Genomic DNA, 26317 nt, shown 5'->3' with positions numbered 1-26317 from the left:
AAAACAAAAAGGAAACACCACCACAGTATAAACGAGATCTCATGATCGCCTCCTTTTTCTCTTCCGGTTTTGTTTGTTATATATACGTATATAAAACAGTCTGGGTATTTGTTACGCTTTTGTTTTGTGTTTTGCCCCTCCTTCCTTGGACTTCAGAAATGTCTTCTTGGTCCGTCTCTCTCTCTCTCTCTCTCTCTCTCTCTTTCCTCCAAGGGCGGGCATGTTTGTCTTTGGGCGGAGGGGAGGGCGGCGGACTGGCCTGGGCCCGGTGCGGCCCCGGTGCGGGTCGGCGCGGCGGCGGCGGCGGCGGCGGCGGCGGCGGCGGCGGCGGGGGTTGGCGGCGATGCTGACAGCGGCTGCGGAGGCGGCGGCGGCGGCGGCGGCCCTCTTCGCGCTGCGCCCCTTGCCTTCACTGCACGCTCGTCTGCAGTCCGTGGTGCGGCGGCGGCGTGTCGGCGCTCACGGTGCCCACCTGCGAGTAGACGTCGTCGGGCGTCTGCTGTTGGATCCCGGGCGGCGTCATGCGCTTCTCCTTTTGGCGCCGGTTGCAGAACCAGACCCGCACCACCTCCTTCTCCAGCTGCAGGCTGTCGGCCAGGTTGGTGATCTCCTGCGCGGAGGGCTTGGGGCACTTGAGGAAGTGGCTCTCGAGCGCGCCCTTGACGCTCACCTCTATGGAGGTCCGCTTCTTGCGCTTGCGGCCCTGCGCCGCGATCTTGTCGATGCTCGTGGGGCTGCCAGTGCTCGAGTCCGCCTCCTCCAGCCACTTGTTCAGCAGCGGCTTGAGCTTGCACATGTTCTTGAAGCTCAGCTGCAGGGCCTCGAAGCGGCAGATGGTGGTTTGCGAGAACACGTTGCCGTACAGCGTGCCCAGAGCCAGCCCCACGTCGGCCTGCGTGAAGCCGAGTTTAATGCGCCGCTGCTTGAACTGCTTGGCGAACTGCTCCAGGTCGTCCGACGTCGGTGTGTCCTCGTCCGAGTGCGGGTCGTGACTGTTGAGCCCGGGCCCCGCGCCGCCGCCGCCGTGGTGCGGAGGCCCCTGCGCGTGGTGCGGGTGCGGCGGGTGCGGGTGCCCGTGGTGGTGGTGGTGGTGGTGGTGCTCGGCCAGCTCAGGCGTGTCCCCGCGCACCAGCCCCGGGTGCACCAGGCTCTGGGCGCCGCCGCCCGCGCCGCCGCCGCCGCCGCCCGGGCCCGGGGGCGCGCTCAGCATGCCGTTCACCGTGAAGCCCCCGGGCTGCGAGTAGAGCAGACTCTGCGGCGGCGGCTGCTGGCCCCCGGCCATGGACGGGAGGTGTGCGGCGGCTGCGGCGGCGGCGGCGGCGGCGGCTGCGGCGGCGGCGGCCCCCCAGCCCCCCGGGTGGCCCTGGTGCGGGGGCGGCGGCGGGGGCCCGAGGTGCGGCGGCCCGCGGTGGTGCAGCGCGGTGCCCGCGTGCAGGTCGTCGCGACCGGAGCCGCCCTTCACGTCGGGGCCCTGCGGCGGCGGCGGCGGCGGCGGCTGCGGCGGTTGCTGGGGGCTGCCGGCCATGCCCACGGCGCTGCCGGACCACGGCGAGCTGGCCTCCACGGCGGCGGCGGCAGCGGCGGCGGCGGCGGCGGCGGCGTGGGGTAGGGCCGTGACCCACTGATGCGCGTGGCTTAGCATATGGCCGCCGTTGCTGGCGGCCATGGCCCCCTGCATGAAGTCGCTCTGGACCATCTTGACGGAGGACGGGTCCCCTCGGTAGGCGCCTGAGGTCACGGCGGCGCTGCCGGGCTGCATGCCGCCCCCGCCGCCGCCCGCGCCGCCGCCGCCGCCCCCGCCGCCGCCGCCCCCGCCGCCGCCGGCTCCCGCCGCGTCCGAGTGTACAATGGAGCCGGCCGCCAGCAGGCTGTTCCCCGGCAGGTAGGGGTTAGAAGCCGCCGTGGCCATGCCGCTCCGCTCCCGCCACCCCACCGCCGCCACCACCGCCGCCGCCGCAGCAGCAGCAGCCGCGGCCGCCGCCGCCGCCGCCGCCGCGCCCCCCCGCCTCCCGCCTCCTCCCCCCCCTCCTCCCCCGCCCCCGCCCCGGGCCCCGGCCGGCCCCGCCGCCTTCGCCGCCGCCTCCTCCTCCGCCGCCTCCGCCCCCGCCGCCGCCGCCGCCGCCGCGGCCCCCGGCTGCAGCTGCAAGGCCGCTCGGCAGGGCGCGGGGGTCGCCGGCCGGCCTTGGTCAGCAGCAGCAGCAGCAGCAGCAGCAGCAGGAGCAGCAGGAGCAGCGCTCTAGGGAGGGGGGCTCGCTTCTCGGGGCGCGCTCCGTGGCCGCCCCCTTCAGGGGGGGTCGTGGCCGCCCCCCAGCCCCGGCGCGTTCCACTCGCTCCAGCGGGGCTCACCGGGCAGGGCGCGGGCCTGCGCTCCGGGCTCTTTGGCGGGGCGCGCCGGCTCCCGCTCCTCTTGCCGTCCTCCGCCGAGCGCGGACTCTGCCCGGGCGCGGGGCTCAGTCCACCTGCTAAGTGAAGATTTCACGGGAGACAACAAAGAAAGCAGCCGTTCCTTTCTTCCTGAACCAAATTGTGGGTGACCAGCAACCGGACCGCTGCTTCCCTTGCCCGCTCTCTTCTCTCCTCCTCAGGAACACATTTCACTCGTTTTCCCTTAGAGTAGTAAAACTTTTTTTCCGTCCTTGAAGGCGTGGTGATGCTGGCTGCTCGCGTGTGCGGAGAGGAGAGGCTGGCTCCTGCTCTCCTCCTCTGGTCCTTTCGTTTCAAGTTTTGTTCTGTCCTAGGAAAACTTCTTGCGATGGTGCATTTCTCTGAAGTTGCTATTGCCGGAGCTCTTGGTTGCCTCTGAAACAAGAGTCCTTTTTCATTCTCCTCGCAACAGTCACAGTCTGATGCGACATCTTTCCTTTTGGGCAGAAATTAGGAAACAAATATAACAAGGAAAAATTGAACAGGAGAAAAATGAGGTCGAATGGCTCTGTTACCTTGTTGCTGACGGTTGGGGTTGGTGTTTTATTTTTTTCCCAGCAGTTGTCTGGAGGAGGAGGAGGAAGAAGAGTGCATTGGTGGAGGTGGAGGTGTGTGTGTGCATATAGGGGATCCTTGATACACAACCAACTCCAGTGGGCACGTTGCACGGCTCGTAGAGTGCACCGACGGCGCTGGCGCTGGCCGAGCCGGAGCGGAGTTGCAGCGGGAGCTCGCTCTGCGCCCTCGTTCGCGCTCTCTCTCCCTCTCTCACTTTCCCTCTCCCTCCCTCTCTCTCTCTCTCACTCCCTCTCCCTCGCTCGCCCGCCCGCTCTCGCAGGGATCTGACAGTTCGCTCTCTGTCCCTCCCTCTCAGAGCAGGGACTGTCGAATGTTTACCCTCCGCCGCGAGCGCGCACCCACCACCACACTTTCCCAAATACAAGGAAGTCGAGCACCAGGGCCCCCGCTGATTGGCTACCCGCTGGGTGATTGGCAGGCCCGGAATGACTGGCTCAGGACGCGCGGCCCCCCTTCCGGCCGTTCCGATTGGTTGCTTTTTAATTTAGGCAGAGCGTCGTAGAAGCTGGAAATCTGTCGTCCCCCCCGCCCCCCCGCCTCCCTCCCCCTCGCCACTTTCTCCTCTCCTCCCCTCCCCCGCCACCCCCTCCGCCACATCTTAACTCTTAGTGTCCGGCCGAGGCGCAGGCGTTCCCTCCGCGGCGCTGTGGGTTCGCAACCGGTCTGGGAAGGGGGATGAAAGGGGAGAGAAAAGGGAGGGAGGCATGGAGAAAGGGGGGAGGGGGGAGTTAGAAGGAATATGAAGAGGGGGAAAAAACCATGAAAAATACCAACCTACCCACTTCACCTAGTACTGCGTTGTGTTGCCGCCCTCCCCGCTCCCCACCCCCATGCCACAGATTTGTAAAGCGCGCGGCAAGAATGCACCATTCACGCTAATACCTATAGGCAGCTGTATCCCCAGTGGTTTCAAAGTTTCCTTTTTCTTTCACCAGCAGGCCCCCATTTCTGTCTCGGCGGGGGTGGAAAGGGAGAGCTCGCATCGCCAAGGGCTCGGGTCGTGGCCACGCTCCTTGGAAATCCGCCACCGCAACTTTCCGCAGCCGCTTTGCGCCGGCGGCGTCCCCCTTTGTTTAAGTTCTCGGATGCCATCATCTGGGAAACCTGCAGCCCAGGACCAGCGCGGTGCCCGCGCGTGCGAGACGGACCGCTCGCTGCCGCTGCTCGCTCGCTCCCCCACCCCCTCTCTGCCTCTCTGCTCTCCCTCCCTTCTTCCCTCCCCCCCCCCCTCCTCTGGGATTCTAGCAAGTAGCGTGCGTGTCCTTGTGTGTTTGGAGGGTGCCGGTCAGCAGAGCCCAGCGATGTATTTGAAAAGCAATCAGTCGACCTTTCCCTATAGATCCAGCGTAAGTGTATTCCACCCCAAAGGCTCTAGGAATTCCCACTGCAGCAGGAGCCGGCCTAAAGAACCAGGATCCACTAGCCGCGCCCTCCACCGCTTACATTGTGCGTGTGTGTGCATATATATGTATTTTTTTTCCACTCTGGTTATTAGTGGTGTTCTGCTTGCTCGCTATTCTTAGACACATTGGTGCTTTTTCTTTCTCTTCTGTCTCAGATGGGCTTGCGTAGTGGATGGGTTGGCGGCGACAAACGCTTTCTCAGCCCCAGCCCGGCTGAAAGAGTTAAGGGGGACGGGAGGGGGAGCGCGCAGGGTAGGCGGGAGAAGCGGGGGTGGGGGGACGCGGCCAAGCGGAAACGCTGCACAGAGGAACCTCAGCGAACCAAGAAAAAAGAGAAAGTGGCAACGAAAACAAGGGCAAATTGAACCCTCCTCGGGGATTTCCAATGAACTAACCCAACTCGGACATTCAATAAATACATCGTTCCTAATGAGTGTGCGTGGGCGTGCACCCCGCACCCCTAGCTGTGGGTGCGCCTTCCCTGCGCTCGCGGCCCCCAGCCTGCTCCTGCAGCCGGCAGTCCCGAGTTCCAGCGGCGCCAGCCGCCGAGCGGCGGCCCTGGAGGTAGATGCGGAGCCACCGGTGTGCTCCGACTAAAACGTGAGCGGGGCTGCCCTCTCCCGATGAATAATTCCTCCGGCTGAACGCACTTAGGTGAACTCAGTTAAAGCCAGAGCTCTCCAGCCCAGCCGCAGCTACGCAGCCTTTGCGTGATCTCAAGATTAACAGTAGACGCGTAGGATTTATGTAGGATCTCGTCCAGCTCCTGCTTGCCGGGTGAGAGATACCGTCGTAGGTAGGTTTTAGCAAAGCCATGATTGCTAAGGTATAGATCTGACAGGCATCGGTAACCAAGCCCCAAACAGAACGGATTTTTCCCCCCTCTACGTCCCCCTAAGGTTCCTTTTTATATTTATGTATGTGTATATGTATATATAAAAGATGGAACACAGATTTCATTGAATAAATCTGAGATCTCCAGGTGCAGACGTCTGAATAGTCGGTGCCAGCACCCCGTGTTTTCCTTTCCTGCCGATTTTGCTTGGATCCGGCTCAAAAACCGAGAGAGTCTCGTGGTTTTGTTTACACTGAATGGGGAGGATAGGAACAGAGCCATGGGGCCGCCTTTCATTAATATACAGTGAGGATTTTGTCTAAATTACTGCTATGAATTTCACAGTACACGCTTTCAAAAGCAGTCTCAGGTGGCCTGATGAAACGTGATAGCGCCTCTGCAAACAGATCCACTTTCTTTCTTTTCAAGGAGGGTGTGTGTGCGTATGGGAAGCCCCCCAAAACGTTGTGCTCCTCGATAACAGAAATACACTTCTGTTCCGAGGTCTGTCCCCTTCGTCCCCCCCCCCCCCCCTTTCCGCGTACTTAGTTCTCGAGTCGCTCCCCAGCTTCCCCCCACCCGGCCCCACCCCGTCCACCCCCTCCCTTTGCCGAGTGTGATTGTTTTGTCTGGAAAAAAAATCCAAAGTATATAACAAGGGGAGAACAGTTAGTGCTGATTTTCATTTGCATACATTTTCATATATTTTGGTGAAAATAATAGACTGGTGGAGAGCTGGGTTTAGAGGAGTCAGTGTAAAGGGAAGACTAAGGATGCATCGGTTCTGGGGAGTTGAGAATATGCCTTTCCCCCCACAGGCACCTTTAAAAAAATAATAAAACATCTTCTTTTATTTTAAAATCTAACCCTGGAAGTTTGCTGGGTAAGTGTTTTTCATTTTCTTTACCGGCTTTCTCTTTTTCTCCCCCTCTTTTCCGGTTTATTTATGCTCTTATAGGTTTGGGAGCTTATTTTCATTGCTTGGGACAAGAGAGGGTTCACAGAGCAACTGTTTTGAAGGAAGGAAGGAAAAGTGTCTTCGGGGAGAGTAAAAAAAAACCCAACCCTGCTAAAATATTACATAAAAAGATGGACTCATTCCAAAGCTCCCCACAGTGAGGCATTTCACTTTTTGGGGGGTGGGGGAGGAGAGTCCTATTAATTTTAATTGTTGATTGTGAGGGGGGAAAACCCCTAGAAATGCGATTATAAAGCACTCAGTATTATACATATTTCTTGTTTTGTTTTTCCTAGAGAATCAGGACTAGAGGGGAAGGTACCCCCTTTCTGTAGCCAGAGCTGAAGTGGTGACCTGTGTGTGCACGACTGGGATTGTTGGGGGGGGGGAGGATTCCTGCTGGGAACAGGGGGATGGAGGGGGGGGGCTTGGCAAAGGGAGGGTCCAGAGCTGCGGTGGAAGGAAGCAGGGGAGGAAGAAGAGGCAGGAAGTCAGTACACCCCTGGTTAATGCGGATTCTGGGGAACAGTCTTAGTTGCTGCCTCCCAGCTCGGTAGTGAAAGTCCATCTGAAAAGAGGGTGATCAATCAAAACTAACCAGGACATCCTACACTTTATTCCCAAAGGAAGCTGGAGCTTTAGCATCAAAAACTCGATTTTACTTTGTTTTCCATTTTGACAGCCGGCCTTGCCCCTCTCCTTGCCACTGTCCCTGGGTTTTGTAAAAATCGAGGGGGAAGTTACTTGCTAGGTGCAGTTAATTAGATAAATATGGCTGGAGGAAATAGCTAGGCCAAGGCCACGCCTGTGCGGGCACCTTACCTTAGTGAAATAGGCTGGAGAGGATTGTAAAAGCTTCTTGGTTTTGTTCTTTTTAAAGGAAGACGCGTCTGGTGTGACGAGGGGGTAGAATCGAAATGGCTGGAATTTCATTGCACTTGTGCATCCAGAACACCTTACAATTTAAAATCTGTAATTTCTTTGGAAACAGTTGATGCCAAATCAGTGAAATGGCTTGTGAGGAGGGAGGCAGAGATTTCAGTTGGGGAGGGGGGTAAAGATCGCCAGTTTTCCACTCCTTGTTTACGTGCTTGGCAGCCTCGCTTTTGACTGGGGTTAACTCTCTGTGCTCCATTGGACCAGATGCCATATAGAGCTGCTCCCTGAAGATCATTTGTTTCCTTGATGGGGAACATTTCTGAGCAGAGCATATTGGTTGCCATAGAGAAAGAAATAAAAGCAAGAACACTAGTCACATTAAGCTATATGTTTGTGCACTGGGCTTTAGATAAAAGGACCTTGGTTCAGCCAAAGAGAAGAAGCCAAACTAGAGATTTCTAGCGCCACTAAAACTAGCTTTATTTTGTTTTGGACTTTTACAGTTGAAACATATAAGCTAATTTTATTGGTTGTTGTTAATTTTATATGACACGGTTTACTGAACAAAATAAACTTTGGAAGTGCTCAGGAGTCGCACTATTGACTTGTCAGCAGGGGGCGCACTGACTCGTCTTAGCAGGTACTGAGTAAAATGTAGCTGTTTCAAAAGCAAATCTGCTCCTCCAAACTTGCCAAAGGAGCAAACACCCCTACCTTTCTATGCATATTCACAATGGGTAGTGAATTCATTGCATAACACAGGGTTTTAAATGTGGGGACAATGACCTCTTCTTCTCCCACTCACCCTCCTCTGTGAAATGGCCCTGGGGGAGGAAATACAGTTAAAAAAAAAAAAAAGCATTTGTCCATTTCTCTCAGTGAAGTGTATATAAGGCTGGAAAAAAAGAAGTGGGATGTGAAGGCAAAATTTTTTTTTTAAATTATTAAGGGTAAAAGAATAAGTTAAGAAGCTACATTTCAGGTTGTATTTTTTTTGGAAGCAGTCAAGAGAGCAAAAATGCCTTCTAAGGTATTATCTGTTAAATAATGAACATTCTTCAACTTGATACATGCTTTGACTTCTAAATAAAACTCAAGCTCTTGGAGATTTAGTCAAGGCTTCCAAGGTCTCTTTTACTCCATTTGATATTTAATGGCTACTTCAATTCTGGGTACCTCCTATAGTAGATTTTGAATTTACCCTTGAAAGCCTTGTTAGGGAAAAGAAAATACAAAGTAGCTATCGGTGAGAGGTAACTGTGGGATTGAAACTTTTTAGGGCCATTTTACTTGACACAGTTGGAGAAAAGTTGTAACAGAGCACAAGCTCTCCCCCTCAGAGATTTTTAGATACCGCCAAAGAAGACTGAACTTTATTGTGGCAAAAGGATGACAAAGATGTGTGGGAAACTTCCTCAAATAGTGGAGGGCAAATCCTGACTGGTTCTGAGGAATTAGTCGGTTTGTCACTAACAATTTTCCCAAGGAGATTTAGGGAAGCCATGAGTGACTGGAAGTGAGAAGCTGGCTTCCACGGTTCACTAGTTCAACGCACCTGCGAATGTGTCACAGCGCCTGTTAGGAAGGGGACACATTTCATGAAAGCTCTAATGCCCCTCTGGAAGACGGGGGAGAAAAGGTACCTCATTCTTCCTAATTCAACTCCAAGTCAACCAGGTTCCAGCCATGAGAAATTTTTCTCTGCAACTCACTTTAAAAAGTCAAGGTTTGGATTTATAAATGGTATTTCATTCCAGGAGAGTTGAGAGATTATGGGAGTAATATAAGCGAAGCAGATACTCTGAACAACATTTTAAGTCCAGGATTTTCACCCGTGAGCTCTCACATTTAGAGTCAGGAAATGTACTGTCAGGTTTGTGCTAATAAAACAAGGTGGAAATTTGAGGAAACTGTGTAATCTGAGTCCAAACATTGCGTTTTCTTCAGCTCTCCGGACTTTTCAGACAAAAGACTTCTGGGTGAGATTCACATGAACTGGACAAATGACTCCAAGCCCTAGTTTACTTTATGCGCCCGGGGTTGCTAAATTCATTTAAAAATTATTAAGAAGAAAGGAAACTTTTTCTATTTAGCCAGATAGTTTGAAAAAGGACTAGTTAAGCAAAGATTGTACATATTTAGTGCATAATTTTTTGGTATCACTTTTTAAGGAGATCTGTGATTGTTACTATCTTGACTGCTACTTACTTTCCTTTCTTGCAAAGGTACTTAAAGACACACACACACACACACACACACACACACACGAATGAAAAAGAATGCTTGCTCTTCATAATATCTATAGTCTTAGGTTACCTAAAGTAAAAGAAAAAGAAAATAATAATTCTGGGTAAAGCAACAAGTCAATTTGAGAACTGACATATTAGAGAAATTGTGTTAGGAGTCTATAATGATTTGGAGGTGGGAACCGATCAAGCTGGGTACGAATTAAGATCCAAAGTGCTGGGCAAAGCTACAGACTTTTAATCGTTGGGGATGGTGAAATTGCTTTTGCCAAAAGAGAGAATGAAGAACATTACCTGGGTCAGACGCATCAAACACAAAATGGGTATTTACTCATTTGCTTCCATTTGAGAATGATGAGGTGCTCTGATACCTTAGTGGCGTAGAAGCACATTTGCCATTAACATTTATAAATTAAAATGTTAAGCACACTCACAACCCATACTGTGTGCCATATACAAAGGAAAGGGCTCTTCAACAGCAGCTTTTGGGTGGAAATCAGTATTTGTTGTCTTGGCAGTGGATGAGTTGTTTCTTGGTCTTGCTAAGTTTTTTGAAGCCTGTGGGTACCCCCCCCCCCCAGCCTTGTTCTTTGTATCACTGTGATAACTGATTTATCTGATCTGTAGGAAAGGAGCAAGCATTTACTTTTTAAAGATGGGTTTGGAGGAGCAATTATAAATTCAGACACTATGATTTCTCACCCTAAATCGTAAGAGGCTTTACTTCTGATGCTCATAGGAGCGCTTTAAACTACAGGCCATTTCAGATTGTCGAACGTAAATGAAAAAGGCACGATTAAGTTGGTTATGGAGTGCATGCTTTTAAAACCACCCATTTCCAACAGTTTGCCCACTCTAGCTGTGTGTATGCACCTGACAAGTCCGGTAATGAAAGCTACCAATCGCTAGGGAAGCCGTGGCTGACACAATGTGATGGACTATTCTTGCCTGCCCCCCTCACCTCCCCACTGCACCCCCCAACACAATGGTCTTCTTTGAATTTAAATTCACAGGGCTAGGTAACACAGAACCCAGCTGATTGACCAGAGTGATGATGATGATTTATTAACCAAAACATGTGGATGTGTCCTAGCTAGAAAAATATTCCAAGGTCAGCTTGGGTGTGTGTGTGAGAGGGTGCGTGCGCGTGCGCGCACAGGCGTGCGTATGTATTTGTGTCTGTGTTTTTAAAAACAAAACCCAGAAATATTAACTCAGCTTTGCCAGAGGGGTGGTTGGATTTTTCGAGCTCGTGGTTCAAACAGAAGTGAGCTCCTTTCTCCTTTGGGGACACTCTCCATCCAAAATGTCCCCTATACATTATAAATGTCTCCTTTCTGGCTTGGAACTGGGTAGTTTTGTGATGGGGAAGAGTCATTGTGGCACATTAGGAAACAATCCTTTCACTTTGGTGTCTCTGTTTTTTATTATTAGTTTTTTTTTTTTTTTTTTTTTTTTTTTTTTGGCATTTGAACTTTGCTATTGTCTGAGGGGCTGGGTGCAGATTTCAGCTTATCAGGCTGAAGGCTGCTCTTTTTGGATATTTCCCCCAAACGGTGCTTACGTGGTGTCTCTTCTGTGAATGTGGAAATTCCCACTTGACGTCTGGCTTCCTCCGTAGGCCCACCCTGGACCCGTCAGCCACAGGGGGGTCTTCAAGAAAGTGTGGCTATTTTGTTCACCTTTAAAATAGATTACCAATGTTTATTGATATTTGATACTTCAACTGCTACATGGTTTGCAGCAACATAATTTCAGCGCTAAAATATCTGGCAAAGAGACTTTGATAGTAGATCTAAGTGACCTTGCTCATTGTAGCTTCATGTAACTGGGGTTTGTTAGTCTCAAGTTAGAAGTTGTGTGTCCTCTGTTGCTTCGAAGGCTTCCCTCCTCTCCAATTTTCTGTAGGGAGCCTGCTTACTCAATAAAGCCCAAGGGGGAGGATCCCAGACTTACAGTGATGCTTGACAGCCCTCAAATCTTAATTTAGGGTTCTATCAGGGTGCAAAAATCCCCATAAGTCACAGCATGTATTGCCCAAATGGCCGAGGGGGTTCCTTTTATTTTTAATTCACACCTCAAAAACAAACAAGTAAAACTTCACTTGGAAAAAAAGCTGACTGTTGGAAGTACCTTAAGTTTGAAAACACTGCGATTTCATTGCAGGGGTCTGGCGGGCGATTCCTTGCCAGGGTTATAAAGTCAGACTGGAGCTTCCCCTAGAAACAACGTTTGCCCTGGGGGACATCAACGCTCAAGGTCTCCAACCATTCCACCGCAGCGAGGTCTCACCAACCCCCAGCCCCCCCCCCCCCCCCAATTTGTGGCTGTCAGAAGCCACTTCTCCCTAATAGGTGGCAACTTGTGGGGGTCCCAAGGCCAAGCTCCGCTTCCTTAGACTGGATTTTATTTTATTTAGATCACAGTTTGCGTAATAAAAGCAAGACGATCCCATTACTCCCATTCTCCCTAAGCACTGCCCTGTAAGGTCTTTCAAACTGTGGTCTGAGCGCGCACAGCGGCCTTCGGAAGTCAAATTAGCACTGCTTTTCTAAGGCAAAGAAAAATGGAAAGAGACTAAAAAAGAAAAAAAAAAAAAAGGCAAAGGGAGAAGGAGAAAAGGTAAAAGGAGTAAGGTGGAGAAAAAAGCTGGGAGATTGGGGACAGAAGAGGACAAGAGAGAGGGAGAGAGGGGTGCCGGACAGCGAAGAGGTGAACGCTGCTGAGTCACCCTAACAGGTCACGGGGTACACAGGAGCCAGAGGGTGCAGCCCAGAAAAAAAAGGGTGCAAATCCCCCCCACCTTCCAGGCCTCCTTCCCGCTCCGCGGTAGGAGAGCAGACTTGGAGCTCGGCGCCGCCCGCCCGCCTTTGTCACCGGCTCCGTGCGCGGCCGCGGGCTCCCGCGGTGGGCTTTGTTCTGGCGGAGCAGGGCAGGACCCCGTCGCACTGCCGCGTCCCCGCCCTCCCCGAGTTGGGGACGGTGGGGGTGGGGACAGGGCGTAAGGGAAGGGGACCAGAGGAGCATCAGCGGGCGCCTCCGAGCCTGGGATTTCTTTCCTTCGCTTCTTTTCGTAATTGAGCTGTTGTTCTCCCTTCGGAGGGGGGCCAGGGCTGCGCGGGAGGAGGGAGAGCGGGAAGGGGGGCGCGCGTTCTCAACCCGAAGCAAGGGCGAGGTGCTGCTCTCCTTGCCTGCGTCGGAAGATTTGTATTGTATGCATGTATGCATGGATGGATAGACGCATGCATGTATGCATGAGGAGAACCGTTTAATTTGGTCCCACGTTCTAGGTTTATAGCCGAGGTTTTGGCAGCTGCAGGGCACCACGGATCGGTGCCTGGTTATCTCCTAAGATCTGTTCTTGAGGTGCTTTGGGGCCGCGGGTGGGCGCTGTAGACGCGCCCTGGGTCCGGGGACTGCCCACGGAGAGCGCGCAGATCCCTGTGGCGGAGGCCTGTGGCTGGGGACAAAGAGGCAGACACTGGGAGCAAGCAGAGGGCAGGCGCGCACATGCACCCACGCGCGCACCCCATCTGAAGTCCCTCCCTGAGAGCTCCCCGAACCTCGGAGCTCAGGGCTAAGTCTGGAAAGTTCGCTCCTTGCAGAGCCCGCTCCTTTCTCTTACCATTACATTTAGCAGACGGCGTTTGAACGTGTGTCACCCTCTCCCCAGCCACCCCCAAAGGTGTGGGCAGATTGTAAGAGTTACTGCTCTGTTATTGTTTGTCAAACAGGCCCTTTCTCTTGGGAGAGGGGCGAGGGGCATGTGGCGGATCCCGGGCCAGGATTACATTAATCAAAGCATTATTTCCCCAGAGAAGTGGAGCACAAATGAGAGTAAATCCTAATAAAATTGGATCGCGGAGAAACGGTACGCTTTAAGTAATCTGTACTGCCTGATAAAAATCTCACATTTATAAGATGTGGGTCTTAGAAAAAAAAAAAAAATCCGCACACCTCTGGCCTTTGCTTGGTTGCTGGGTCCTGATCGGGACGGGGGGACAGTCACTACCCAAAGCTCAGATGAACTTCTGCAATGAGAAAGGGACGTGGACACCCCAGGGTTCAAGGTTTCACAAAGTCAGGTCTACTCCAAAGTCACTTTTGGCCCTGGGCGCCCCCGTTGCGGTATGTGTAGAGTCCCTGGGACGGATCAAGTCCCCCTCGGTGGCCAACTCTAACTCTGTTCCTCTGGGAGCGTGGCCCCCACTCTCCGCCTCCAGCGATGCTGTGGGGTGGGCAAGTCCCCGGAGGTGGGGGGAAGGCTTGCGCGACCCGCGAGCTGGGTAGGGGCGGGCGCGGCGCCGGCAGCAGATTCCCGGGTCTCCCGATTCCCCCAGCCCAGGACTCGCCGAATCCGCCCTCGGCCGGGGAAGGGGCAAGCGTTTGAGGGTGACTGCTGGGGATGCCGAGGGCTCATCTCGCCGGCCTGACTTCTGGTACTTTCGGGTCGTCCCAACCAGGAAGCGAGGCTCGAACTCGATCCGCCTTCGTCCCCCGAGTGGTAGGAAACTTTGCGACGCTTTGCGCGGCTGTGCGCGGAGAGAAAAGAAAGGCTCCCCCTCCTACCCCCAGAGTGAGGATGAAGTCAAACCAAGCCAACCGGCCAGGTGGCAAACTCCCCCTGTCAGCTCGAGGCCTCCTCCAGCCTCCGAGACCGGAGAGCGGGCTGCGACGCCCCGCGGCCTCTCGTTGGTGATCAGCGTGCAAACCCTGACCCAGTCCGGCGGCGGGTGTGCCCGGGCCTCAAGACTCCGCCCGACCCTTATCGGCGAGGCGCGGGGGAAACCCGCTACAAGTCGGGGTCCGCCGGCTCCCTCCTCCGCGTCGGGAGGCTGGCGGCTGGGCCCCCCGCGCCCCCCCACCCCCACCCCCACCCCCACCCCCACCCCCCGGGCACCAACGCGCGGCGCCCCCTGCAGGCTAGCGCCGGGAGGAGCCAGCGCGCCGCTGGCGGGGGCGCCGGGGCCGCGTGGGTTCCCCCGCGCTACCCACGGCCACGCCCACCCGCGCGCGCACACCCACACGCGGCGCCAACGCCTCCTTCGAACGCCGGCTCCCCGCCGCGGAGGAGCGGCGCTGCGGGGCGGGGCGGGAGGAGATAGCGAGGGCACGCAGGGAGGCGCGGGGAGGGAGGGAGCCGGCGTCACCCCCTTCCCGTCCTGCTCCCGCCCCCTTCTCCGGTCCGCGCCGGGCAGCCCCCGCTCTCGCCCGCGGCCGCGCGCCTCGTTCCCGGCCCTGCGGGCTCTGGATCCCCGAGAGCCGGGCGGTGAGCTCGCGGGGGCTGTGCCGCCTCACCTCCGGCGAGCGCGCCTCGGAGGGGCTGCCTCCTCTGCAGTGTGGCGAGCGGAGCGGCTGGGATCGGTGTGCGTGTGCGAGGGTGTGCGTGTGTGAGGGTGTGCCTGTGAGTTGCGGTGCGCGCGCAGGGCAGGGCAGGAGGCGGTACGGGATGCTCCGGTGCAAGCGTAACCTTTTCAGCCTTGAGATCTAAATCTGCAAGCCTGGAGCTCATCCATCCCCACCCCCCATCCCCCCACTTCTCTACACGTGCGTCTCCTACTTTTGCCTTCGTCCCCGTCTGATTCCCAAAGAGATCCCTCTTGTGGTCTGGGGATATTCATGGACACCCTGACTCACGTGAGCGAGGGTAAGGCTGAAAGGGACAATGTTCGCTGAGTAATGCCACCGGGAGCATTTCCTTCATCCAGCCTGCTCTTTAAACTGGATTTCACCCACCGGGAACCCACGGTTCAGCGGCTTGTGTATCTGCTTCCTCTCTGTCTTGGCCTTAAAAATTGCTTGGAGGTTGTTTTTATTTTTGGACGCTTAGGTAGGAGGTAGCAATCCATTGAAAATCACTTTCTGGCTGTCTGTTTAGCTGAATAGCTGTGCTCCTGTTGTGTGCCACTGTCCTCAGCCCCTTTCCAGTTTACTGGCTCCTTTCCACTGATGGGCAATTTTGGGGGGAAGTGAAGACACCCACACCTTTTCAGTTCTGAAATAATGACTCCCCTTTCCTCCAGTCTGTGATTTCCATAATTTCATACAAAACAGGGCTGGCTGTCACTTATCTCTCATTTGAGAAGAGAAAAGCAGACTAGCAGAAGAAAACTTGGGCCAGATGTAAACCTTCTTCCTAAAACATTAACCGGTCCCATCCAGATTGTTCAACTCTAAAAGGGAAGGCAGGGCAGAGAGAATTCAGAAAAAGGCTAAATATTCACGCCATTACTGAGAATATGAACCCAAATGCCAAACTGTATTTTTAGTGACGTGAGAGTCAGAGGACCCTAAAAAGAAACTTTATAAATACTTTCAGTTGTCCTCTTTTTGTCCTCATCTTTGCATCTGAGGCTTTTCAGTAATTTGGAGCTACCAGAGGTACATATTTTTTTTTATTTCTTGGATTTATTAATATTAGATGTTTTTACTATTAGCCACAATTCTTTATAAGACCTCCTGTCCTGGAGAAAGGCTGTAAGTGAAATTTACACACGTTCACCCAAGAGACTGAACCAGCTAGTATCTTGATATAATTTCAGTTACTCCTTTTCATAGGATAATTTATAGGCAGCTAAATTTTAATAAAGAATGCTAATGGTGAGATGTTAATGTTCAACGCGATGAGTTTTTGTTTTTGGAAGATCAGAATTTCGCTTTTCTTTGAATTATTTATCAAGCTGCTTGCCCATAGGCTTTCCTAAGAGGAGAGGAAGGTGCAGGGGAGGGTATCACTAATTTACTTAAAGCTTATGTTGACATACGATTATACAACTAGCCTTTTGGAAAACAGTAAATAACTAAACCATGTCTATAAACACCCACCTTTGGGACTGTGAAAAAAAAAAAAAAGGAAAACCTAATTACTTCCATAGAAAACAGCACTCAGTTAACAGTTAACTAAAATATTGTTTGGCAATCCTTAGAAGCTCCTCCTCCTCCTTCAGTATAGTACCCTTTGGTAATATACACATATTTATACATGATGTAAATATACATATGCACATGGGTAGATGTTTATGTACATAACATAACAACATATATACATACCCCAACTGAATACATTTGCATATAACATGTCCATGTGTAATATAGCAAACTTCTACGATTAACAATACATTCTACAACAGATAGTCTTAAAATAGCTGGGAGAGTGAGTAAAGCATTTTCCTGTTGAAGAAAAGTTCAAAATTTATTTTGAAATCTGAATTGTGCTAACCGTAGATGACACCACAGAAATCAGTAAATAATACATGCGTAGTATTAATATTTTAAGCACACACCCGGTTTAAAAGTACTATGAACTTCAATAACTTGTTTTACGTAAAATAAAAAGGGCATCATACTTTAGAATGCACATGTAAAATATAAATATTCTCTCTAAATTCGGGTATTTTTCCCCCCACAAATTAAGTACTGTTATTTTAGAACAGAAATTAAATTCAATATGCAATGAAAAAGAGCATTAATGTTATTTTCCATTCTACCGTAAAGAAAACATTTTTAAGTAATTTTAATTTTATAGGCCTTTATACCATTAAAAGACTTTCAGTTGTCTACTGACAATTCAGAGTATAAACAGGAAATTTGAAGCATAAATTTATACTTGAAATGATTTGTATAACATGTTACCTATTTGCTTCTTGTTAGATAGTATTCTGAATCTTGGCATTTTCAAAGGCTTTTTTTTTTTTTTTTTTTTGGTAAAAGTAAGAATTACAGTTAGAATGAATACACTGGCAAGAATCCAAATACACTTTTTTGCCGAGCAAACGTAAAGAAATGTTATACCCAGATGTTATACTTTAAAAGCTGTTTGTCGCAGTCGATAAAGGAATCAAAATGATAAAGTTTTAAAACTTTCTTGAAGACTATCATAGGAAGAACTTTCTCACATAATGAGAGTTGCTTCTACTGACATAAAATATTATTTTGGCTTCTCTGTATAAATGCATATTTTTTTACTGAAAAACATAAAAATATTTATGGTGGTATTTCCACATGTAATTTATCACTTATTGATTTCAGAGAGACTATTTCAAAGACTGGTAACTCATTGGTGGTATCTAAATATTAGTGGTGAACCTGTGAAAACAAAAATCAGTTTAGCAAACTGCTTTTTCAGGTTTGTTTCTTAATCTCTTGAAAAGTTTGACGTTAAAATGATGGAAATACCACAAGTGAAAATTTTAAAAGAGGAATATTGCTCGGAAAGAGGTAAAAACATTTTACTCTAGATGGGGTTTTGAAATCAACTGCAAAAATAAATTAGCCTTTTATTTTAGAAAGTTTTCTATGTGATGGCGTGGTGTGATATAAGTAGACACAGGCTACGTAATGATTTTAAAATGCACAACGTTCATTCAAAAATTTGGACCAAGAGTCATTCACTACAAAAATGTAAAAGAATCTTTTCTGTCGATGTAATTAATGAAGTGGGTGAAGGACGATTTTAGTAGGCTCAAGTTACACATATAGGAAGATTTGTAAGAATAAATACTTTGGCATTCTGTGGCCTAACAGCAGACAGAACTGTAATATAGCAAATGAAACTCCCCAGAATACAGGCATCCAAGATTCAATTTTTCAAACCATTTTTCATAGTGAATTACCTTTTCAATACCCTCACATTTAAACACCGACTTCATAGCCTAACCATTTTCTCTCTGCCTCCCTCCTTTCCTTCTCTCTTTCTCCTTTTCAAGTCTGTAAGCAAGCAGTTGGGTGAGGCTAATTTAGTGAAGGTTCAGAGAGGGATTTCAGGTAGCCAGCCCCAATGTTTAGCCCCTACCAATGACACACATCGTGGGGAGATGTATCTGTGCTCTCTCAAAACATTTATTTTCTTTCCTCACCCAACTACCAGCGTCTTTTAAAGAGAGAACCAGGCGAGGTCTACTGAAGGCAAAATAAATCAGAGAATTGAATTAATTATCTGGAGAATTCAGGCTGCTCTCCCTTCTGCCTAGCTATTAAGGAAAAAAAAAAAAAGGAGAGAAGACATAGCGAAATTTCAACAGTCTACAGTCTAGATTGGCTCTCTGTAGTGATTAAATTTGTAAGATCGCAACTAATTCTGAGATACTGCTTGTGCCTTCAGTCTACCAAGGTAATGAGAGATAGCACACACACACCTGAATGGGCACCCCTCTGGTTGAGGTATTTACCAGATTTAAATAAAAAGTGTTGAGGGGCCTAACTTGCCAGGTTTGGCTGAGTACATTGATTGGATAATTGTTCACCTTTCTACTGAGCCCCATGAGAGGAGACACACACACATCTTATAAAATATTTTAAATTAACGTTAAATAGTCCAACTGGGATCGCTCAAGTTATTTACATCTAGCAATGGATTAAAATGTTAGCATTATACATTTAATGAACTAGAATCTTAGTCTCCTTGTCTGCTCTGACTTGGAAACATTTGCTGAACGCATTTTCGAGGGTCTTTTGGGGAGGGCGATTTTCTCAGTGTAATTTGAAAGGGGATCTCCTTTTACTTTCTTCCTTTACTTTCTTGGAGGGTGGAGGGGAGCAAAAATCCAGAAAATACGAGAGGGGAGTGTTATGTATTGTAGGTGGTAATCAGGCCCACAGTCTATTTTAAAGTAGTCTTTGGTACAGTGGGCTGAGATAGAGCTTGATTTGGGTTTAATCTAAAGGACATTAATAAACATTAATTACTGGTAATTTAAAAAAAATATTATTTTAAAAATAGCAAGTAAGGATCTCTATTAATAAGGTTTGCTTTCTCAAAAATTTCTGGAAAATTATGTCACTACATTTTGCATTTGTGTAATTAAACACGCTGAAGTATTGTTCTAACACATAAAGCATGAAGACTCCAAGAACAAATAAAAATGTAGACTGGATAAAAGGAAAATATTGCTGATTTCATATTTGCATTACCTCGGGGAGGGAGTGGCCAGGTAAAAATTAGGAGCCAGTAATGCTTTGTATTTATTTATAAAGTTGTATTACCCTGAAACGATATCCTTTGTCTTAATCTTAGGAAAGTGAAATCATCTTCTGAAATTTTTAATGATTCTTATTTCTAAATGCCCCTAAAGGTAGGGACTCGCTCAATAGCTTTCGTGTTCACTTGCACAGAAATTAAACCTATAGAAAGATTCAGTGAGTAAATGAATGACGTTGCATAGCTGGGCCGTTGGACCTAAGATTGTACTTTAGTTGTTTATAGCCCTGAGTCGTCCGGCCCTATTTTGTTCCCTTGAGCCTCCAAGAACTTATATCATGTGAAATTATTGCAGAATCACTAATTATTCCTCACCTCAGACCCTTTTCCAAAACGTGATGCTATCCACCAAAGATTTATGGCCAAACAGAATAATGAACTTATTCTTAGGGAGCTCTCCTGTCATGAGAATTTACAAGATTTTTTGGGACTAGCACCTCTAGGGCCATTTCCTTGGCTGCTTTCCTCTCCCATTTTGGAGCTGGGGCCCAGTTCTCCATGTTGGCCGTGGATCACGGTGGAGGTTGTTGTGAGGTAGCCATGTAATTTCTTTATCTTTCACCTGCAAATTACACACATTATTTTGCAGCTCAAAATAAGCATTCCCAATGAGTTGCATTCAGTAAATGTCTTTCACAGCATTAGTACAGAACTGAGGTACAAAAGAATATTAATCTAATACATTCCAAAATTCAAATACTTGTGATTAATAAGCATTATTATCTATAAATAAGGCCCTAATGATACTTTGGCAGTGTTGTAAACACAAGAATCAGAGGCAATTATTGTCATTATTGTTCAGCAAGTACTTCCCATGAATACCAAATGGGTTTTGCTGTCCAGCTACTTGGCAAGAAAGGTTCCTATAAAGAAACAGATGTTGGCCAATCAGGACTGGCTACTATTAACGGCCCTTAGCCCAAAATGCAGAGTCCTTAAATAAGGAAAAAAAAAAAACCCAAAAAACAAAAACCCGAAAAACCTCAAGACATCCAAACAGTTTTGTCATGATTTTTTTTAAATGCCCTTTTATAATGAATATAAACGCATCTTGAAAATAATGCTGTTTTCCAATACCGACTCTGGTGAATGGGGTGCATTAGCAACCATTGTGTTAGCCGGAAGTAAAGGTCTCATTTGTGCGGCTCTAGACCCCGCGTGATGAGGTGCCCTTGAAGTAAAATCAGTGGCCAACAAAAAATAAATTGCAGCGACACGAACAAGCCATCAAAGCACACAGGCATAGCCATGGTTCTCTTTTTTCCCTTCCTCAGGTTACACAGAGCTCGTTCCCTCACTCTTCTGTGTTAAATGGGACCAGCGTACCAGGCCTAGCTCCAGCACTCTGCTCTGTGTGTGTGTGTGTGTGTGTGTGTGTGTGTGTGTGTGTTGGGTGGGGGTGGGGGGGAGCTGCAGCAGTACAAGTGAAAGCAAATTTCTCACGCTCACAGAAAACTCCACACAGGCCCCTTGCCATACATTCATTCTGCACTCTGGGTCCTAGAAGCCCATGCAGGACCAGCTTTAGCTGTGCCAACGAGCTGATTTCAGCTTGCAGTCTTACTAAATCCAATGACACTGGGTAACAGCTAAATTGGTTTTTGGGGAGAAGGGAAAAAAAGTTCCATATACATTTTCCTAAGGGGTAGGTGCATTAAGGATTGAATACAGATTTATTGTCTATTTTTAAGTGTTCCTGTGCCATGCCCTATGCTTTAAAGATGCCATAGGTCTGTACAGCAGGGGTTGAGAAAGCACTGAACTGTTTTCCCACGGTACTGGAGAAACTTTGAGGAGAGTGGAGTGGCTGTGGGGCGGGTGATGTTGTGAAGAAGCAACATGTTTGGCCGCCATTGCTGTTGGCCGCCATTGCTGTGAGCATGTTATTTATTGAGACTGTATAGTGGGATGGGGCGCTAACCGGCTGGAGGTGAGTGAGATTGTTTTGTATGGACTCTCCTCTCCCCCAACCTCCCAACAGACACTTCTTTATCATCACTTCCTGTTTGGTGGGATTTTCCCCTCTTGCCCTCAGGAAACTGAAGGGATTCCTCTGTCCTTACAATAAACTGGCTTGGGGAACCAGGGAGAGTGTCAACCTATGAGATTTTCCTCTGCCTCCTACTGAGAATGTTCTTGCCAACCTTAGCCTCCTGGACTTTTGTCGTGGGAGCAAAGTCGCCACGCTCAGGGATGCAATGAGCTGGACTCCACAGCTGACAGGAGGGGCTGGGCACTGTGTCCTCTCTCTTCTATCTTCAGCTCCTCTAAATGGGCTGGAGGGCGAATGGTCCACAAGAATTCAGCAGCCTGTGCTCAATCTCCGAGTAAAGGGAGATGAGAAAAGATGAGCTCCTCCAAGCAAATTTGTTCTCATTTCCAAGCATAATGACTCAAAAGAGATTTTCCACAGCAACAACAACAGTGACAGCAATAATAATAACGAGCACATTTTACTAAGGACTTAACACTCACCGAATGTGCATTGTTCCATTTAAGGCTCTAAAGGCCCTTTGAAATACTGCTTGTATTCGGGGTTTGACAGATGAGCTCGCAGAGGCACCTAGGGGCTGAATCACCTGCCCAAAGTCAAGTGCTGGTGGTACCTGGTTTTGGACCTATCTCTCAGAGACAATGTGTTTTTAACAGCAGTGCTTTACTGCTTTCCAAATTCTGGGGAGACCCTGCTGCTTTCTCCCCTTCTCAGAGTTCCCCAGATGTCCCCGCTGGCAAAGCAGTCCTGTGACATTTGTGAATGCAGCCCCTCCTCCCCTCCCCCCCCCCCCCCCCCCCCACGGCAGGCTCATGTTAAAACAAGGCTGGTGAAGCCTCCAGGGCCTCCTTGCACAACACTGCGACCGGCCATCAGCCACGTCTCCCAGCCCTGCGTGGTATGGGCCCAGAATACGGCTCAAGATATTAACCTGGAATGATTATCACAATTTGGTTTGGATGGTCCATTTACACTGCAGTACAGCAAGTCGTAAGGATCTCAGAAAGTGCATGTGTGTGCATCTGTAAATTCCTGAGCTAGATAACACATAGAGCAATGTGTCAGTTTCTCTGTGTGTGAGCACCCCCAGGAAGAAAATAACCCATTGATGGGAAGCCCTGTACCCAAACACGATGTTGACTAAGACTTTGGAGACTACCCCTGCTTCCAGGCTGATGGAAGAGCCCATGGGCTGTTTGGGCTGGTCTTTTTCTCATTGTGCACAGCTCAGGAACACCTTCGCAGGGACCGAGTGTATGCCTCGAAGCCACAGGCAGAGCTTCTGTCTTAAGCCTGCTCACTACCCTTGGCATCGTTTGGGAGACAGTGGAGCTGTTTCAGGGAGCCCCGGATAAATCAGTGAGACTGGACTCCGTGCCCCCCCAAGGGAGAGCTGTGAATCTGGGCACTGCTCCTCATTACGCTGACTAGGGATCAGAGTGTGCAAATGCCGTTTCCTGGCTGGAGGGAAATGAGTGCTTTCATTCGGGGTCTAAGAGGAAATACAGTTAGCTGTGGAACTTGGAGAAACACTGGTGCTCTACTCACAGTAACAGTGACATAAAGGTTGAAAAAAACCCCTCAATAATAATTGCATTCTAAATGAAATCTTCATTTCTGCCACTGGCCCCCCAAAGGGTAAAATGCTATTTGTAAAGGTCAAAGTGAAAAGGTTACTTGGCTTCTGGAAAATGACTTTCACCAATTAATTAATTAGCTATTAATTAGTTAATATTCTACCTCATTCCAAGAAGGAATTTGATGCGATTTATAAAAACACGTGACAGGAGGGAACTAAAGTTGGAAAAATGAGCCAGGGGAAAGTCAGCATAAACTAATGTATACCTTCAAATGCTGTGCTCTGCTTAGAGATGCTAGAAAAGTCACATAAAATGACACGAGATAAGGTTTACTTTTTCCATAGCGCAAAAAAAAAAAAAAAAAAAAAGAAAAATGAAAAAAGTTTTACAATAAGCTATCAATCTATGTTAACTTTTATTTGAAGAGACACTGCTTTCAAGATGAACTATCAATTACATATGACTAGAATATATTTCCTAAACAACTTTGATATATTTCACCTCAAAGAAAATGTTCCGAAAGGAATTTACTACGATAGCTTTTGTATTCAAAACAAAAAAAGCACATCTTGAGTCCATTCAAAATTTATACTGAAGAAATAGCACTATGGTACTCTTTGGCAATTTTTAATGTTGGCAATTGGCATTTTACTTCTATATTTACTTCCCATAAGATAATTTGACAGTTTGTAAAATATAGATCATATCAACTTCTTTCCAGTGAGTCTCAGGAAATCAATAAATGATAATATGTTTTACAGTTTTTTCTGGTTTTTTTTTGTTGTTGTTGTTTGTTTGTTTAGATAGTCAAGAGGCAGACAGTATAAAGAGCTCAGTGAAGTTCCTTAGATTTAGGGGTATATAAATTCATGCACTAAGCCACAACTAGTTTAGAGATTTGGTTGCCTCATGTAACTCTTGCTTTCTGATTTTTCATCTGTTAAACTCGGGTGAGGGATTTAGTTGGTCTCTGGCTGCCTTCTCGTCATAAAATTCTGTTGTTTTGAATTTTTTGTCATCTAGAGAACCCATTAATGTAAGCATGATTTTTTAAATATCAAGTTATATTTCAATTGCTATAGAACTTGCATGTCAAGAAGAATACAGGGCATTCTATTATGCCGTGTAAATCAATAAAATGAAAATGTATCCATTGACAACGTTTGTATTTTCACCTGTTACAGAGCTGTGCCGTCTTTGAATACAATACACTTTTATGCCCCATTAAAGCATGCTTGACATAGCTTTCAACTACTTGCAAATGCTGAGAAGTTGAAAAACATAACATTTACAAAAGATACATCTGGTGCATATTTATATGACTTGGAATAAGGAATCATTTAAATACTGCTGAGCTATCTCCATATTAGGAGAAAAGATATTCCGTCCATATGTGAAATCAGTAGTAAAATACATATAGGTTTAAATTTCTCTTATGCATTTTTTTTTTACTTGACGCATGCTAAAAATATGGAAATATTGATTAGGGCTTCATTCATCTATTTGAATTGTTGGAACTGCATTTCCCTTGAATATTGTAGACCACATCATTAAATCTAGTTTACATTCTAGAGGAGATAAGTTTTGAAAGGGGTTAAAAGTAGCACTTTCTACTTAGAAAAGTTGCTTCTTCTGGCACCAGAGTTCCTAATCTGGGGATCATGGACAAGTTCAACATCCAAAGATCAACTTCAAAGGCTCTCTGAAACTCCCGAGTTTATACACAAACATTTGTGTGTGTGTATATGCACATGATTTTTTTTTTTTCCTGGTAAAAGCCTAACTTACCACAGTATCTCAAAGAGCTTTATGACTGTGGTGTAGTGGAAAGACTTTAAATGATAAAAAATACTTGGGGTTACTGCCTACTACTGGTTTAACCTACCTTCTGTAGCCACTTGTCTGCTACAGGTCTTATCTGTGAAATAAAAGGGTCGTGCCGGATCATCTCAGATGCCCTTTTCAGCAACCACATTCCGTAGTTCCAGGTGGGAAATTCACCTCCATTCACCTAAATCCTCAGGCCACCAGTGCCGTCAGCATTTGCCGTATCCTATGCATTTATTTTTAGGTTGTTACTGTGCAGTTTCTGAGTGGAGTAAAGGTGAGTTATGCTGAATAGCGTGCAGGGCTGCATACATATTGAGTTGGGAAAAAAAGAACACCTAAATTGTACAGCTTTTCTAGAGTGCCATGTGGTACAGCATATGAAATATAACTTGTACCCTGCAGCTCACACACACTTTAATTAATGTTATGGGCTGTGCTTTAAACGGAGAGAAGTGAGAAAATCAAGGTTAAGGACGCTCTGTTCTTTACTATGTAGAAGGGAAAAAGAGACAGCTATGTAAATTAAGGATTTCGTATCTCCTTGTCAATTTCTTATCTGTTGTCAGTTTGAATGATTTCTAAATCAGAAGAATGCTGAAGATCTGTTTTCCCATCAGTTTTGAGCCTAAGGAATTTGGAGCTGGAGTACTGAGCCAGGAAACAGTCCTGTTTTGAATTCAGGGGCTCTACTGCTGAGCACAGATGCCAGCCTGATGATACATTCCAAAAGGTTCGGCTTGATATTTCAACCCCAGAGGTCAGAGAGAATGCGTGGAGTGGGCTGGTGAAGAGTAGCAAATGTGGCTGGGAATCTGCTGTTGGCGCCCTTGGGAGAAGAGCGCCTCAGCAGGCCCTCTACATTTTCACATAGTTGACTCAGTGGACCTCCAACATCTAGAAGGCTTTCTAAAATTTTCGTTTTTCTGGTGTTTGACAGACCAAACCTCCAAAGCGGATCTGATCTGTTACGCAGAATTTCTTAATTTGAGAGGTATTGACTGGACAGATTCTCCCACATTATTATTATTATTGCTACTTTTTTTTGAGCCCATAAGATCAATCATGTCAGCGTGGCAGCTGGGTGTAGGGGCTAACTCCACGCAAGCTACAAACCAGATTCCAACCTCAGGCAAGCGCTTGCTCCCACCTTTCCTTCTCTCTCTCCCCAGATAGTTTTCTCTGTCGTAGATCTGTTAAAACTCTTCCACTAGAGTAAGAAGTGGTAACTTTTTCTGAGTTCAAAGCCCCACGGAGACTATTTTTCCGGGAGGATGGCTTTGAAGGGGTCCAGTAGAGCCGAGATGGAGGCTGTCGTGAAGTTCATAGGAAGTCTGACTTGGCTCATATACGATACGTGATGATGTATCCTGATGACACTAGGAAACCTGAGATTTATTTATTGTTAATTCATATTTCTAATGGGTGACAGAACTTTTCACGACCAACTGGAATGACAAAAAAGGGCACAATTAAGGAGTGAAATATCACAGACCAAATTTTGATGGGGAAGGAAACGAAAATATGCTTTTTTCCCAAAAGACCATAACTCTAATGCCCCGAAACTTGTCAAAACCAGAAATACATCCTGCACTGAATGTTTCCTTAAGCAGTTAA

The 26317-nt window shown here is 48.2% G+C and overlaps 1 protein-coding gene and 1 long non-coding RNA gene across 4 annotated transcripts in view; one reads left to right on the top strand and one right to left on the bottom strand.

Annotated features, from left to right (window-relative positions):
• Positions 1-307: 307 nt before the first annotated feature.
• POU3F3 (POU class 3 homeobox 3) lies at positions 308-4189 on the bottom strand. Of its 3 annotated transcripts, XM_078444343.2 has the most exons (4): positions 3886-4189; positions 3607-3666; positions 2940-2989; positions 308-2799 (listed from the first exon to the last, which is right to left on the bottom strand). In XM_078444343.2, exon 4 carries the CDS (start codon positions 1907-1909, stop codon positions 410-412), a length of 1500 nt encoding a protein of 499 aa, XP_078300469.1. In that variant the 5' UTR covers positions 1910-2799; positions 2940-2989; positions 3607-3666; positions 3886-4189; the 3' UTR covers positions 308-409. The 3 variants fall into 3 exon arrangements, with proteins under 3 accessions (XP_078300469.1, XP_060465834.1, XP_060465844.1); XM_060609851.3 differs by lacking the exons at positions 3607-3666; positions 3886-4189 and having other exon boundaries at positions 308-2860; positions 2940-3523; XM_060609861.3 differs by lacking the exons at positions 3607-3666; positions 3886-4189 and having other exon boundaries at positions 2940-3523.
• Positions 4190-5943: 1754 nt separating this feature from the next.
• LOC132663505 (uncharacterized) overlaps positions 5944-26317 on the top strand; it is a 99261-nt gene continuing 78887 nt past the window's right edge. Inside the window, exon 1 of the long non-coding RNA XR_009603085.3 lies at positions 5944-6124. This is a non-coding gene — a long non-coding RNA (uncharacterized LOC132663505). The remainder of the gene's footprint in view (positions 6125-26317) is intronic.

This window comes from Panthera onca, chromosome A3, assembly GCF_046562875.1.
Source record: "Panthera onca isolate mPanOnc1 chromosome A3, mPanOnc1 haplotype 2, whole genome shotgun sequence".
Taxonomy (NCBI): domain Eukaryota; kingdom Metazoa; phylum Chordata; class Mammalia; order Carnivora; family Felidae; genus Panthera; species Panthera onca.
The sequence above is the reverse complement of the archived record's forward strand: the minus strand, read 5'-3'. Positions and strand labels throughout refer to the sequence as shown.